This window comes from Triturus cristatus, chromosome 1_2 (assembly GCF_964204655.1).
Source record: "Triturus cristatus chromosome 1_2, aTriCri1.1, whole genome shotgun sequence".
Taxonomy (NCBI): Eukaryota; Metazoa; Chordata; class Amphibia; order Caudata; family Salamandridae; genus Triturus; species Triturus cristatus.
The window spans coordinates 142,000,563-142,016,845 of NC_140580.1; the positions used below are offsets into that span (position 1 = coordinate 142,000,563).

Below are 16,283 nucleotides of genomic sequence, written 5' to 3' on the forward strand. Positions count from 1 at the left end.
AAATCAGAGAGGGTACCAAAGTATCTACAAAACAGAGTTCTGAGATTAAATCAAGCCAGAATCCTAGGCACCCAAGATCTCTGGAGGTGATCCGTTTGATGTGGGAGATGCAGTGAGAGTCTTTTGGGGCAAAATTAGAATTTATGCATCTACTCCAAGCATGGGCCTAGATCCTTACAGCACATTTAGACTCTCTCTGTAGCCTGTGAACCTTTTCATGTTGAGAACATTGGTGCTGTAGTCTTGTCCTTTACTAAACTTTTTTAAAGAATACTTGAACTATAAGTATTTTGCAGATTCTGCCTTGTCAAACCTCTGGTTTGTGGTACTTATGCTTCATGATTGTACATCCTATCACCAGTGTTATAGGACTAGATGACACTACATGTGAAGTCCTACCTAGACACTATTCTTAGATCTTGGGATTTAGGGTAACCTAAATTGAGACATTTAATTTCAGTTGTAACATGAAGAAATACATATTTAGTTTTTAATCAACCTCACTTAGTTGAGCTATTTTTGTAACACCTATGTTATTTTACAGCACGGAGGAAGCTAGATCAGATGGAAAATGGCAACTATGATAAGGAAGTGAGCAGCATGGGAAGCCGTTCCAGTTCGTCAGGTAACTTAGCATGTATTAGTCTAATTTTTTATTTATCTCTCTCACCTTGACAAAAAATGTGTTTATACAAGCTTTGCAATCATTTTACACATTACATTTTTCATCATGATTGGTATTTTATTGGGCACAGTGACCGACAAGGGATTGGTAAATTTCCATCAAGCATTTATGATATCCTCTAAATTAATAGTGCTCTTCATCAGCCTCAGTTGTTGCACAGCTCAGTATCCTCCAGCTTATCAAACCAGTTATTTTATGCATCGTCTTTAAGTCTGCATTGGTTTTCAGTTTAGAAAATTCTTGTACTTGGGACTAAATATTGGGCCAAACACAACATCTTTACTTAAGTAAAATGTGGTAAAGACCAGAACTCCTGGCATATGTTGAATTGTGATTTCTGATGGAGTCTGATTCCTTCAGATTCTTCAATTTATGATTGCCTGTAATGGAATGGATCCTGAAACCTTTTCCCTCAGCAATAGCTCTTTAGCATCTCCAGGTGGCAACATGCTGCTTTAGGCACTGCGTCATCTGTCCCGGATGTGACAGCATCCAAGTATGTATGTATGTGTGTGTGTGCATATGCATGCACCTTTTGGTACTGTGCAAGCAAGCCCTCCAGCCAATCCTTAGTGACAATTATTTTTAATGGCAGCAAAACATGTAACATTACGCGTTTCAACTCTACCCGAGTCTTATTCATATGCTAATCACATGGGTGGTTCACCTGCTAGGTATTTATACAGCCAATTCATGGACAGAAAGGACGGACAGAAAATGCCTCAATGTTTAAAGATAGTCATCAAAGTGGGCTCAACAAAAGTTTCAAAAGAAAAGTCAGTGAGCGTTTCTGTCAAGTTTGATGCATAGATTATTCAGTTTGAATTTTGATGATTTTTCATCCACCACTTGATTTTCACCGAAATCTGTTTGTTATTCAAAAGACCACAAGGTCCATAATGCTTCATTCCGGTGCGTATAAAACCATGTCCCTTCACAACCATGATTAGTATCTTGGAATTACCTTTGATTCATGCTTGTCATTCAATACTTGAAATCTCCTTTAAAGGAGTCAATTCCATCTGTGGCTTAGTAGTTGGTCCTTATAGCAGTCTCAAAAGGTTTAGCGACTCCATAACTGAGAATGTTTTCCATTTCTGTTTGTGCTACCATTCATTTGTAGTCGGTATTCTGTCATTTGTTCACTGTACTTAAAGGAATTGCAGCACAAACAGAAACGGAAAACAATCTCAGTTATGGAGTAGCTAAACCTTTTGAGACTGCTATAAGGACCTGCTACTAAGCCATGGTGTCTTGTGATGCAAGCATCATCTGCCAAATTGAACCTCATTGTCTTTGCTATAGCACCTCCAGAACGAAAGTTGAATAAACTAACTACATCAGTTACTCTGTGTAGACATGCATGAATGTTTTCCGTGGACTTTTTCTTAGCTATGTCCTCACAATTCTCTCCCACATACTCTAAATGAGTGGCTCTTTAGAAGAAAAGTTGCTCCTTCCTAAATTGCTTTAACATCTCCAAGCCATTTTCCTTTTCCTTAATTTGGCCTCCAATAAAACAGCTCCACCAGCAGCACTGCAGCTTCCTGTGCTTTTCCAGAGGTTAACCCTGAACAAATAACCTTCTGAGCTGGTGTGGACTCCACAGCTGAGCCTCACTCCTCTCAGGGCAGATTTAGACTTGAGGGATGCCACAGATAGCAGTAGCTTGAGGCCCCCCCAATCTTACACTGGATTTGTCATCTCTAAACCTCTCTGACTCCTGTATGACCAGCTTCCTTTAGTGGAGAATGTCACCCATTGTGTCTCTGTTTGGGAGATGATTGACTGGTCACAGAGTGCTCCACCTTATCCACAAGAGCTATACAATTCTCTTTCTTTCCCTTCCCTGAGAATGCCCTCCATCTTTGGCACACACCTTGGTCATGAAGTTAGAAGAGAGGCATTGATTTTACTTCTTTGTCCCCAAACCGCCATCTCCAACCCATCCTGGAATTTTCGTATCTTAAAACCTTTCATTCAGCACAAGGAAAATGCTGTACGTGAATCAGATTCTGCTGGCCCTCAAAAACATGACATTAGTTGGTGTTCATGAATTTCCTGGACACCTACTTTAGTCTACTAATCCTTGCTTGCCCACAAGTGTTAACCTCATTTCACTGTGGGGTGCCAACATTTAGTTTGCAGCTTCACCGTTTTTTGGTCTTACAACTGCTCTGAGTGTTCACCACTGATTGGGTTGTGATGGTGGTGGTGGTGGCGACTTCACTCAGGTGGTAGGAGTCAATGTATTCCCTTTCTTGGATGATTGACTATTAATGGCAGATTTTCTGTGCTAGTCTCAGAACATCTAGTTCACCATGACCCTCCTACGTGACTTGTACTTTACCATTAACGTTCAGTATTCCCATTTTATCCTCACGCTGATGCAGTCTCGGACATGAACTGCGGGAAAGCCCTCTCTCGTGAGAGCTTTGCAGAGATTCCTGCAATGATTCGGATGTTTCTGATTTAGGTCCAACTGTGGTTCTGCATATCCATCACGTGCTAGGACTTATGGCATCATGCACCTTGTTGGTCATGCACACCATATGGCATAAAAGGGTCATTCACTGGTGCCTATGAATGCAGTAGCTCCAGGTCCGGGGACTCCTTATGGCTTGAGTTCAGAATTTCCAGCCTATTCTCCTAGATCTGCACTAGTGGCCTTGTCCCACCTACCTCACTGCATGTTGCCTATTTGCTCCCTGTGCCATCTCAGGCCCTAAATCCCCTCATTGGTCTTGGGCAACGATCTGAGCAATGTGAACGTACCAGGGTCTTTGATCTGTGTTAAACCATTGACTGCACCTAAATATGTTGAAGATGTGGGCATTTATCCTATCTCTCACAGCCATCCTCCCTTCCATATCAGTAAGTACCTTCCAGATAAGACAGCACAACTACTGTCTATTATATCAGCAGGCAGGGTGGGGTAGGCTCCTTGTCTGTCTATTGGGAAGCCTTACTCCTAATGCAGTGGACTCCTTAGACAGGCATCTTCACAGAAAGATGGTCTGGTCCTCCATCCCGGTCTTCTAATGCTGCAGTTGAAATGGTAGAAATTGACATATAGCAGCTAGAGATCTCCATACCATAGAAAGTGTGTTATGGGTTTCTGGGAGCCAGGAAACCTGCCACAAGATCTATTTATGCAGTCTGGAGGTATAAGCTTTTTTTATTGGTGTGAATTGGAATGTTTGAGTCCATTCCAGACTTGTCTTTCAGACCTTCTACATTTTGTACTATTTGTGATATGCAGAGCTTTGGGGGTTGCCACTGTTAAAGGCTATTTGGTGATGTTGTCCTCCTTCCTTTGCCATCTGGATCAGACTAATCTTTTTTTTTTTTTACTCTTTTTATTAAACCATCAAATTGTTGTACATACGAAGAGCATTTATATTGTAGCATCGATCCCATTTTTACAGTTACGGTTTCTATCGTTGTTGACAAGTGAAAGTTCACATTAATAAAGAATACAGTTGTTCCCAGCATCCCTCCTAAAGTCCACGATATACCCGCCATGCCGGCCACATTTTCTCTTCTTTCTTAGGGCACCCTCTACTTTTATAAATCACCGACTCGCCAGCACTAGTCCAGGTCATTTTCCCATTCCTCCAGCGTTGGGGTAGACGTCGCCCACCACTTTCTTGCAATGTTACGTTTAGCAACTACTGCCACCAATGCTAACCATATTTTCACATGTCAAGGCCAATCTTCGTTAGCCTCAGTTGTTAGTAGGAACCATTTGGGGCCTAGTGGGACTTCCATACGCACCAACTCCGACATCTCTCTAGCGATCTTTATCCAGAATGCATGAACGCTCTGGCACTCCCAGAGCAAGTGATAAAAGGATCCCTCCAACCCACATCCTCTGTGACAGCTCCCGCCTTCACACCTCCCCATTCTATGAAGCACTGACCTAGGGTAGTACACTCTATGTAGTACCTTGAGTTGGATGAGTCGGAATCTGGCCCGACTTGCCACCTCCCTTGGGACCTGGAGTACTTCCACCCATTGATCCTCGTCTAGTGTGCCGACATCTTGTTCCCATGTCTGCCTGAGTGTGGCCGTGCGATCTGGGGCATTATTAATTATCTTTTTATAGAAGACGGATATTGTCTTGACGTGTATCTGCTCTGTAAGTACCCGATCCTCTAATGGGCCGGCCTCTACTATTGTTTCTCCTTCCCTAATGTGTTTCCTAAATGCATGTCCTAATTGCATGTATAGAAGCCATTCCCCCTGCCCTATCGTGTAGTCTCTTTGCAGCTCCTTGAACGTGACATACGCTCCTCCTCTCCAGATGTTACCTAGTGTCTCTATTCCTAGCAATTCCCATTTGGTGAACCCATTGATGCTGCCTACTTCCTTAAGAAAATCTCCTGCCCAAAGGGGAGTCATCCTGGAGAGTTTCTTCTCCCACCCCAAGTGCTTCGTGGCCATTTTCCACACTCTCACCACCGTCCGAGTATGCATTGGGAGGAGTCCATCCACTTGCTTCCTGTAGAGCAATGTCGACGGACCTCGCGGTCCCATGGCAAGTCTATCGACCCTATAAGCAGGTTCCCCCCGCTTCGCAAACATCCAACCATTGATGTTCACTAACTGCGCGGCCCAGTAATAGCCGCGAATATCCGGCACCTCCAGACCCCCGTCAAAGACCCCCCTCTGGAGTTTACACAAAGCAATACGAGGAGAGTCTCCACTCCACAATAGTGCCCTGATTTCTGACTCTACTCTCTGGAAGAAGCCAGGAGGTACCTCGAATGGTGAGTTCTGCAACATATATAACAGGCCTGGGAGTGCCATCATTTTAAACAGGGCTGCACGGCCCATCAGTGTCCGTGGTAACGTGCGCCAATCTTTAGCATCTGTGATCAGCCTCTAGTTGTCGCCCTGCGTTTTAACTATAGTACTCGCATGGATTTCGCGTGATGTATATTCGTAGCTGCTTAAAGCCATTCTCATGCATCGGCACCGAACATCTAGAAGTTAGGGCTGGGAGCCCTCCGGATAAAGGAAACAGCAGTGATTTATTCCAGTTGATTCGGTACCCTGAGTACTTGCCATATATGCAAAAGATCTGTAGAATGTGGTCAATTGGATGCCTTGGCCTTTTCACATACAGCAAGATATCTTCCACATGGAGAGCGATGCGGTCTTCCCTTTCATCTCCTACAGGGATCCCCCATATCAGCGGGTCCTGCCGCACCCATGCTGCCAATGGCTCTGGTGCGAGTGCAAAAAGGATCGGGGAAAGCGGGCAACCTTGTCTGGTCCCTCTCTGTAGGGTAAAGGCCCGGGATACTGTTGCGTTGACTCTCCCTCTGGCTAGTGGTTGGTTATAGGAGTTTAACCCAAGCGATAAATTTAGGGCCTAGGCCAAGGTGCTCCAAAACCGCTTGAAGATGGTTACATTCCACACTGTCGAAGGCCATGCTCGCATCCAGAGAGAGGAGGGCCGTCTGCTCTGTCGTGTCTGTCTGAGTTATGTGTAGTATCCCGAGCAGTCAGTGTAACCTCTGCCTGGTACTATGGTGCGACATTAATCCTGACTGGTTCGGGTGTATGAGTGTTTCAATCACTTCTGTCAGTCTTGTAGCCAGAAGCTTTACTTCAAAATTTAGCAGAGAAATCGGTCTGTAGGATAGACAGTTTGCGGGTGGTTTGCCTGACTTTAATATTGCAGTTATTACAACTGTATGTTGGTCTGCCAGCAGCCGGCCGTCTAGTAATGCCTGTTTGAACATATTTAAAATATAGTGCGCAGTTACGTCTATCATTGCCTTATACAGCTCCACTGGCAGACCATTTGGGCCTGCCGCCTTCCCGGACTGCAGGGCTCTAGCAGCTGCCTTGACTTCATCTACTGTCAGGTCTTGGTCTAGGTTTTCACAATCCTCTCTCCCAAGGCGCAGCATGGAAATGTCCCTAAGGAAAGCACCACAGTCTTCTACTGAGTGTGCAGAATGGGATGTGTAGACCTCTTCATAATAATGGGCAAAACCCACTGCTATCTCCTCCCCAGTTTCGTATTGTGTCACTGACTCATCTAGTAGTCCAGTAACCCATCAGACTTATCTTTGAGTTGCCATTCGTGGCAAGTTTTCTAAAGTGTTTCCTCTCTGTTTCCTACCATCCTGTTTATTGTCCCACACTGGGAACTAGTTAAAATTTTGCTAATGGCCTTTTAATTTATACCTCTGCACAGTTGTTGTATACTGTTATTGACATTGAAGACTGACTTTCTAATGACAATAACTTCAGCCCGTAGGGTCGGCCAACTTCACTCCTTTATGGTCCTGCCATCTTTCGCTGTGTCCTACCCATAGAAACTGGGCTTCGCACCTGCTGGTACTACTTACAGAAGGACATGTTTACTTTCCCAATGGGCCAATCTGTCACTCTCCAACCCTTTTTCCCTCCTCCTTTTACTAAGGAACAGCAAAGACAGAACCCAAGGTGTGAGGTATCTTCCTACATTGACCGTCCAACATAGATTTGATGTTCAATTCTTTAGGAGCTTCAAGGTAGCTAAGTGCAAAGTGGTTACCATGCATACAATCTCTTGTTAGGTCACTCTTTGCACAGAGATTTCGTACATCTTGCCCAAGAAAGGTCCTCTGGCTGCAATTAAGCCTGTTCCTCAAGAGTCTTGGCTGCTTCTACTGCCCTCATCAGGCTTGTCTCAGTTGCTTACATTTGCCAGGCAGCCACACTTCTTGACATACTTTTTCTAAACTTTAGTATCGTGAAGTTGAGGTATGCAGTGACTTATACTTTGCCAGGGTTGTGTTGGATGACTTCCTTGATTAATCAGCTCAACTCAGCCCAAATTCTTCCTTTCAGAGCTTGGTTAAAAGCCTTGATAGAGGAACCATCATCTCGCACATATGTCACGAGGTACTCAAAATAGGAAAGGCAGCTATGATATGAAATGAGCAGTTTGGGAAATGATTCCTCTTTGTCAGGTAACTTAACAGGCATAAATCATTTTTTGACTCCTGTTGCACTGATGCACAATTATGTTTCATATTTTTTATTAACTGTGCAGTAATTTTATCTGTATATCCTCTCTTGCCTTTTGGATGTTCAAGTTGGTACCATCACTGGCAAAACATTTGATTTGAGACTTTTGTGCTGGGTGTCTTGCTTAATACCTGAGATAGCAGGTACGTCCAGAATTTAAAAAGTTTATTTAGAACAAATGCATAAATTTAGTCTGATGGCACAGTGGACTGTTTGTCCTCATGGTCATAGATTTCAATCCCAGCAGGTCCACACAGCCTTTCATTTTTTAGAGTACAAAAAAAAAGAGTACCATTGATTCCAGTAACAATAAACATCTGTTACTGAGTACCAAGAGGTGAACGTGTGCTGTACAAAACACGTTGTGTTAATTATAAGTTAATAAGAACTAGTAGTGCCCATAACCAGTTCCCTTTGGAGATACCATTATCATGTAAGCCTAAAGCTGGCTTGTGGAATTCTTTCATATGCAACATCGTAAAACAGGCATGAGCTTGGGTTTCCTGTGTAGAAAGAACTCAGCCTTGTGACTCGACTCTTGGGTCAACCAAGACATTTTTATGAGAGTAAACATGGTAGAGATCAGAATTCCTGACTTGTGAGATGCTGATATGCAACCTTATTATATCTTGTTTTGTTGAGCTTGGTGTAATTCTAAAGATTTCATTTCCAACGTATATTATCTTCTGTTTCGTAGTATGCGTGCGCTGTAGCAATCCCTAAATTGTCATCAAATTTTAAATTAGTCGAGTCAAAACGTTACCATGGTAAATTTGGCTTACTAACGTCATATTTTGGACGTAGATGCACTTTGTTCTGTGCCACATCATTTTTGTGCCACTTGTATATATTCCATTTTTGGGATTCGCTTGCATTGATCACTGCGGCATCTACATTATATTTAACATATGATCCAATAAAATATAAGACCTGAATATATTTGCCAGATGTTCTCTTTGATTTAATTTCTTCTGCTTTTGGGTTTACCCTATATAAAAAGATTAATGGACTTCTGTAGGAACCTGGGTTCACCAGGCCCTAAGGGCGGTAACGTGGCGCGAGCCGGTCAGGCAATCAGAGGGCTATGTGTTAAGCAACCATACACCACACGCTTCTCATGGACTAGAGTCACACACAATAAGGGACGCCACACCGTTTAAATTATGCAAATACTTCAAGTTTATCCAAGTATAGCTGGTCAGTTGCAGTTCAGGAAATAACAAGGTAATACATGAATCATAATACCATCGTTCAGTACATGCGACACTCTTGGTGATATCTATGCAGTGCCTAACCTCGTTCATGTACCCACGCCCGCTGGTTAAATGCGGGAGATTCTAGCGCTGTGCGCGCTTATGTAAAGTCTTTCCCTGAACAGGCCGTCTAACACAGCGTACTACTTGTAAGGGGGAACATTGGGTTCATCAACATGGCGCCTGTCGAACTGAGCGCTCCTCGTGACCACTGGCCCCTAGTACTGTGAAGCAAGGCACATAAAACACAGCGCTACGCGCAATCAGTTACATGTGGAAACGTTTGCGTAGAACAGTTATCACAACGCGTTACTCGTAATCAGTTGCATATCACTACCTTCGAGCAGAGCATATAACACAGTGCGCTACCCGCGTTCCTGGGCATGTAATTTACTTTCGAGCAGGGCATATAACACAGTGCGCTACTCGCGTTCCTGGGCAGGTGATTACTTTCGAGCAGGGCATATAACACAGTGCGCTACTCGCATTCCTGGGCAGGTAATTTACTTTCGAGCAGAGCATATAACACATTGCGCTACTCGCATTCCTTGGCATGTAATTTACTTTCGAGCAGAGCATATGACACAGTGCCCTACTCGCATTCCTTGGCATGTAATTTACTTTCGAGCAGAGCATATAACACAGTGCGCTACTCGCAGTCCCGGTCTCTCCGGCTGGGGAAGCAGGGTCGGTGGCGTGAAGCGCCACCCGAGGGTAATGTCAGTCAGTTCTTTGGGCGGCTTCCAGCGGGGAGGGTGACCGGACTTGAGGAGCGGGTCCCTATGCTCCGGTGCAGTTCACAGAGCACCGCGCTCATTATTACAAAAGGGGGGACACGGACAGGATCCCTCGGCGGGGTCTCTCCGTCGCGCAGGCAGGGGAGGGGACTCCCACGGCGGGGACAACCCGGGCCAAGTGCGGTGTGGTTTCCAGACCAGCAGGGGGCGCACCAGGGGGGATCTCGGCCTCCGGGCTTACCTCCGTCTCGGCGTCAGCAGGCGTCCGTCCTCACGACGTTGGGGGAACTCGGCCCGACCTTGCGCACCTCCTCTCACGGCTGCGACGGCAGCGACGGGGCCCCGGGCTTCGCCTGGGCCTCGCGACACAGCAGGGCACTCCTCCAGGCCGCGGCGGTGAGCGCGTTGACTTCGTCGTCGCAGGGGGGGGGGGGCTCAAATTAAGGATGGGGTAAAGTGCTCAGCGGAGCACGCCGCCGGGGGTCCCAGACCAGGGCAGGGAGCGCGGGGGTCACAGCGCTAGTACCTGGTCGATCCCCGGTGGCTTGGCAATCGGTTTAGCAATTAGTTCAATAGGTTAGCTTGGACACGCAGTCTCAGCTCTGGCATTCAAGGCTTACAGCTCGCTCTTGTCATGCAGTCTCAGTTCTTAAAGTTAGGTTTCAGTTCTCAGTTGACAGATGAAGTCTTTTGGCGCAGATGTATCTGGCGCCCTTAAGGGGTTCTGTTACAGGGGTAGGGATGGAGAGGGCGACTAGGTCCTTCCTAGTCAGGCTGGCAGAGAGTCTCTGGGTCCTCCTACTACTGGGCAAGATCAGTGGGATTCACAGGGCACCTCACTCACTTAAGAGGCAGTATCTAAATCCTGTCACTCTCAGAGGCATAAGTCCCTGGCTAGGCCCTACCGCCTACACTTCTGGTGGATTCTTCCAGCTCTGCTTCACCCCAATGGCCAACTCACCACAAAAGTTTCCCTCCCACTCTTAAGTAGCCCTAGGTCAGGTGACCTCTAGCCAAGGCGGCAAAAGTAAAACCCCACCTCCCTTCTAGAAGGTTCCAGCTTCTTCCAGGAGCTTCCCCACTCTAATTATGGGACAAAAAGGCGGCAGTGTTGCCAGATTTTTAGACCCGTCCCAAGCCCAATGCAGCTGAAATACAAGCCCAAAACAAGCCCAATCAGACCAGTTCCAGCCCAAAAACCAGCCCAAATTAGCAAGTGTCCAATTAAGCGCAAATCGACATCAGAACCAATTTTAATGACAAATATACATTCTAGTCAATATACAGATGGTGGGAGGGTGTTAGCAGCAAGGCACATACTTTGCATATATTCATTTAAATTGTTTTTATCATTAACATGGCCATGGATGCAAGGCAACAATAAAAAATGTCCAGCGAACTGGTGAGTAATGATCCTGCTGGAGAGCAGCCCTTTGCCCGTTTGTAGTTTTGAAATGCAGATAGGCTGTATTTTATTTGGGTAGCTCAGTGGGTTACTGCCTTTGTCACAGAGATTCTTGTGTTACTTGCAGTTCAGAAATTACAATCCTAACATAGGACAGTGACCTATGAACTGTCATCAAAGAGCTGCATACAAACATGCATGGTACAGTTAGACCTTTTTTTGTGTTACTATATAGTTATAAATTCCCCAGTCTTTCATTATTTTAATGTTGCTCAAATGAGTTTGGGCCGATATACATTTTTATTAGTAAAGCCAACCCCCAACCACTGGGTCATTGATGAGGCGCAAAAAAATACTTTCGCACTAGCGCGCCGCTAAAACACGACTGTTCAGAAATTACAATCCTAACATAGGACAGTGACCTATGAACTGTCATCAAAGAGCTGCATACAAACATGGATGGTACAGTTAGACCTTTTTTTGTGTTACTATATAGTTATAAATTCCCCAGTCTTTCATTATTTTAATGGTGCTCAAATGAGTTTGGGCCGATATACATTTTTATTAGTAAAGCCAACCCCCAACCACTGGGTCATTGATGAGGCGCAAAAAAATACTTCCGCACTAGCGCGCCGCTAAAACACGACTGTTCAGAAATTACAATCCTAACATAGGACAGTGACCTATGAACTGTCATCAAAGAGCTGCATACAAACATGGATGGTACAGTTAGACCTTTTTTTGTGTTACTATATTGTTAGAAATTCCCCAGTCTTTCATTATTTTAATGTTGCTCAAATGAGTTTGGGCCGATATACATTTTTATTAGTAAAGCCAACCCCCAACCACTGGGTCATTGATGAGGCGCAAAAAAATACTTTCCAATCGCACTAGCGCGCCACTAAAACACGACCGTCATGATGTCACTGACATCATGTCAGTTTCACTGTCACTTACCTGGTCGCTGGTGACTGGTGAGTCACGCGGTCACCGCCGGTGGTGGGTGGCTGGCAGACTGGACACTAACGCTGCCTGGCAGGCTGGAACTGCGTGCAGCAAGGCAGGCACGGTGGCAGTGGCTGGGCCTGGCCGCTAGCGGGCCTGGGGGCTGGACTCTTGAGTTACTGGGGCAGCCTGGACTTAGTGACTCGGGGGGCCGCTGGAGTGACTGGGGCTAGGGCTGGACTCTGGACTGGGCTGGAGGCTGAGCTGGAGCGAGGTGGGCCTGGGCCTGGGCCCGGGCGGCTGGGCCTGGGCCTGCTGCTGATGAGGATGATGACGAGTGCAGTGGTCAGACTCGGAGTCGGACTTGTGTCGGACAGGACTCGTCGTCGTTAGTTAACTCGTCTGGATTCTCCAGTCCTCCGAGTCCTCACACGTCTTCTGACACTGCCTGGGCCTAGCCTGCGGCCCTGCGCACGCCGCCCGCTACTGTCTGCAAGTCTGACAGTCACTCTGCACAGTCAGTACTGTTGGATCGGTGAGTGATCGGTGTCGGTGACGGTGACTGGGTCTGGGTCAGAGAGTCTGAGGCAGTCTACTCTCCACGTCGAGGGCGAGGCAGGCGAGTTCAGCTCAGCTCAGTCAGTCAAGTTGGTGGTATTAGTAACTCATGCTCTGCCTCCTGCACAAACTCAAGTCGACTCAAGTTATTAATCGCCGGAATGGATTCGCCGCCGCCGAAAAGACTTTGCTCACAGCCCCCGCATTATATGGAACCTCGGGGGCTGACCTAAAATTAATTCCCAGGGCCGTCATTGGTAGCGTTTTCGCGCGCTACAACATGACGGCCCTGGAGACCCCCACATTGGCTAATTATTTGCCACAGACACCACGAGGGGTATGGTAAAAGTTAGGTGGTGGCAGGGGGGGAGCTCTTCTCCGTGTGTGACGTCACGTCCGTAGTGTGTGTGCACTGTGCTGCTATGCAGAACACACAACACTCAGACAGACACTTAAATTGGTGGTGTGTGGCACGTGACGTGACGCAGGCGCGCGCAGCCTCAGGCTCAGGCCCGGCAACAGGCAGCACCAGCAACAATGTAACAATTGTAGTCATTAGTCAACTTCTACTTAGCCAATGGCAATGGCACCTGCAACATTGACCAATAACTGTTGTGTTGCCTGGGCCCTGGCTTGGTTCGTTGTCAAGTTCTTCTGAGTTGCTATGTTACCTGCTCACGTCTGCCTCGGCTCGGCCTAGGGGGGGTGGGGTCGTCGGTTTCACTGGGCTTGGCCGCTTGGCTAATGCTGACTGCTGGCCTGGCTGGGCGGGGCTGACTTTGATTGACCGCGCTGCGCGGCGCGCAGTTTAGGCAAGGGCCGGCAGAGGGGAGGGGAGGCATGCAATGAATGATGCTGCAAGCCTGCAACGCGCAGGTGCGAATGATTGTGCGTGCTTATTGCTTAATAGCGGTGTTACTGTTACTGCTTACAGTGCTTGTGCGCGATCGATCATCTCACATGCTGCATAGCGTTGGGCGCCCGCCCCAGGCCAGTATTTCACGCACAACGTCGCAAATCCAGCCCAAAAAGTAGCCCCCCGCCAGGCATGGGTTTTTCCCGCACAACTGGGGAAAAAGTAGCCCAATTGTGCGGGAAATAGCCCAATCTGGCAACCTTGAAAGGCGGGCTGGTGTCGCAACATTGTTGTGGGTCCCAGCCAGCTCCTGGCAGCTAGGGTGCTACTATGAAAAACGACCACCCTGCAGTAGCAGGGGTCTGTGGCAGCCATCTTGGGAGAAGGGAGCACCTGCACCTTAACACTGCCTGGCAATGAAAAGGCGCCCGGATACCTAGTCCAACATAAAAATGAGGGTGGAAAAAATGAGGCACGATACAAAAATAGAAGGGGAGACCACCCTAGGGCTGACAGGTCCAACAACTTCTATCTGAAGTGTGTTGTTTCCATCAAGGTTCAAGAAGAGCATAGTTTGAATAGCAGTTCTGAAGTAGCCTGCATTCCAGTTAGGACTTTCCTTTCCAAAGCAGCAAGTTAGTGCTTTCTGATGTGTGGCCCTGCAAGATCTCTTGCCTCCCTTCAGACGCTGTTGGGTTTGTCGGGCATGTAGTGCAAGCTCCTTCTTAGTCTAGAGTAGAAGTAGATCATAGAGGCGGATAACCTAGGTAGTGCCATAACCCACTGCCAAGTCTTGCCAAGGACAAGCTGTCAGACCAAGACATCTGGAGGAGGAGTTGCCGCACATGAAATGCGGTGAACTGGATTCAGTTTGAAACTCCGAGCTGATGGCCCACGGATGAGACCAAGTGGAGATGTACATATGGTGGTTGTGGAAATGAGCCACTCCTGCATAGGTGTAGCAATCACAAAACAGCTTCAGCTTGTGAGAACTGGCCACCAGCTAGGACCCTGGTTCAAAGGGGCTAACAATAAGTAGTGCTGACTGAGGAGAATGCAAAGTGAGAGGGATTATGAAGAGGAAGTTCCAGAAGCATCACAAGGTGCTAGTTGTCTTCCAACCATGCACTCCACAGACACCAGGAGAAAGCCCCCCACCGATAGGGAGACCATCGTGGTGCATATGCATTCCCATGGGCTAACAACAGGGGACAAACTCTTAATGTAGTTTGAGGCTTTCCATAAAACATAATAACGCTCCATCAGGGCAAACATTTACTTAGAGAGTGAAGTGAGGGCCCTGTTAAAGAGCATCTTGGATAGAAAAAGCTTGACAAAACACCCAAAAGCTCACACAGATGGAGACTGTCAAAACACAGAAGAGGCACAAGATGAATTCACATCCTTTTAGGGACACAGCACTAGTTGTTTGGATGCAGCAGATGCTAGAAATGCTAATTCTAAGGAGTGTCTGCTACAGTTGAGAAACAGATGTGTCTTCAGTAGAGTTTTTGTGTACTCTTTATTTTTTTATACAAGTTGTTCTTTATTCACATTTTACCTGTGTATACAATACAGGTGCAATGTACGAAGCATTACGTTGCCCTTATCAACCGTTAGTAGACACCGTAGATAAACTGGTGAAATCCTCACTGGTACTCTTCCTTTAATTCATCAGTTGAATCAATTAAATTATCTCAAGCTGCAAATCTATTGTTTTCGGCATTTAAATTGTTCTTACCAGTAGCATCCAGTGGGTCCCAATAGAGAAGGCATAACATTACTTCTGAGTTTAGAAACCCACACCAAAGCAAAATAATTCTTGAAGGTCTTTTTAAAATGAAACCCGTGGTATTGAAACAAATAAATCACACACATTAATAACTCATATATACTTATCTGCTCAGAAGCAGCCAACATAAGAGGAAGATGAAGGACCCAGATTATATTGGGACTGAACATTCTTTTTTTGATTGTGATGTTTTAAGTTCTATTCTGGAAGCTTTTAATGGTTGCTGCTCAGAAGTAGTTAAATAAAAAAGTATGCATAATGCTAGCCTCCTGTCTTGACATAACATCTAGAGGAAACACCATGCTTTCCATCAGGAAGGTTGTTTCTAAGAATAGTCATCCATGCCTCTGTTTGGTTCCCTGGCAGGCTGAAATTTACAGACCTCAAGATACCCTTTACCTGGTGGAGAGTATCCAGGTTTTCATAAATATCTTGAAGGTGATGCGGTGAGGGAAGGATTAGGGGTCACCATAGTCTCCTACACACCTTGTTATTTTGTGCTAGTCCTTAAAGGGTGAAACGTCTATCACCCTCCCTAACGACTAGGCCTGGGCGGTAAATTCCGTTCCGCTCGCGGAATTTGCGGAATTTGGGTAATTTCGCGTTCCGCGGAGAACGCGAAATTGCCCAAAAATCTGCGTTCCGCGACTTCGCGAAATTTTGTGCTTGTTCGCGTTCTCAATATGCGTGTTCGCGAGATATTTCACCCCGAGCACGCAAACTGCGATCGCGAACAGGAAAAAAGTATCGCGAACAAGCAATTCCGCGTGTTCGCGGAATTTCTGCGTGTTCGCGGAGATTTTTTACCGTTTCGCGGAGATTTGCGAAACGCGATTACGCAAATTCCGCCCACCCCTACTAACGACCATGTGCTCAGCCCTTCCGTTGATGTTCTTTGATATTTGGGGCAGTTCCTGCTTTAGCCTGCATCACTTTTTTCCCACAAAAGGTATCCCATGCCAGATTTGTGTTCTTTTCCCCCACATTTTGGATTCTAAAGGCACACGGTTTGTAGATTGC

The 16,283-nt window shown here is 46.3% G+C and overlaps 1 protein-coding gene across 8 annotated transcripts in view; it reads left to right on the forward strand.

Annotated features, from left to right (window-relative positions):
- CCDC186 (coiled-coil domain containing 186) overlaps positions 1-16,283 on the forward strand; it is a 422,247-nt gene that overhangs the window by 257,956 nt on the left and 148,008 nt on the right. For all 8 annotated transcript variants that reach the window (XM_085603302.1, XM_085603297.1, XM_085603300.1 and 5 more), the window contains exon 13: positions 545-625. In XM_085603302.1, the coding sequence (XP_085459428.1) occupies positions 545-625 (81 nt within the window). The remainder of the gene's footprint in view (positions 1-544; positions 626-16,283) is intronic.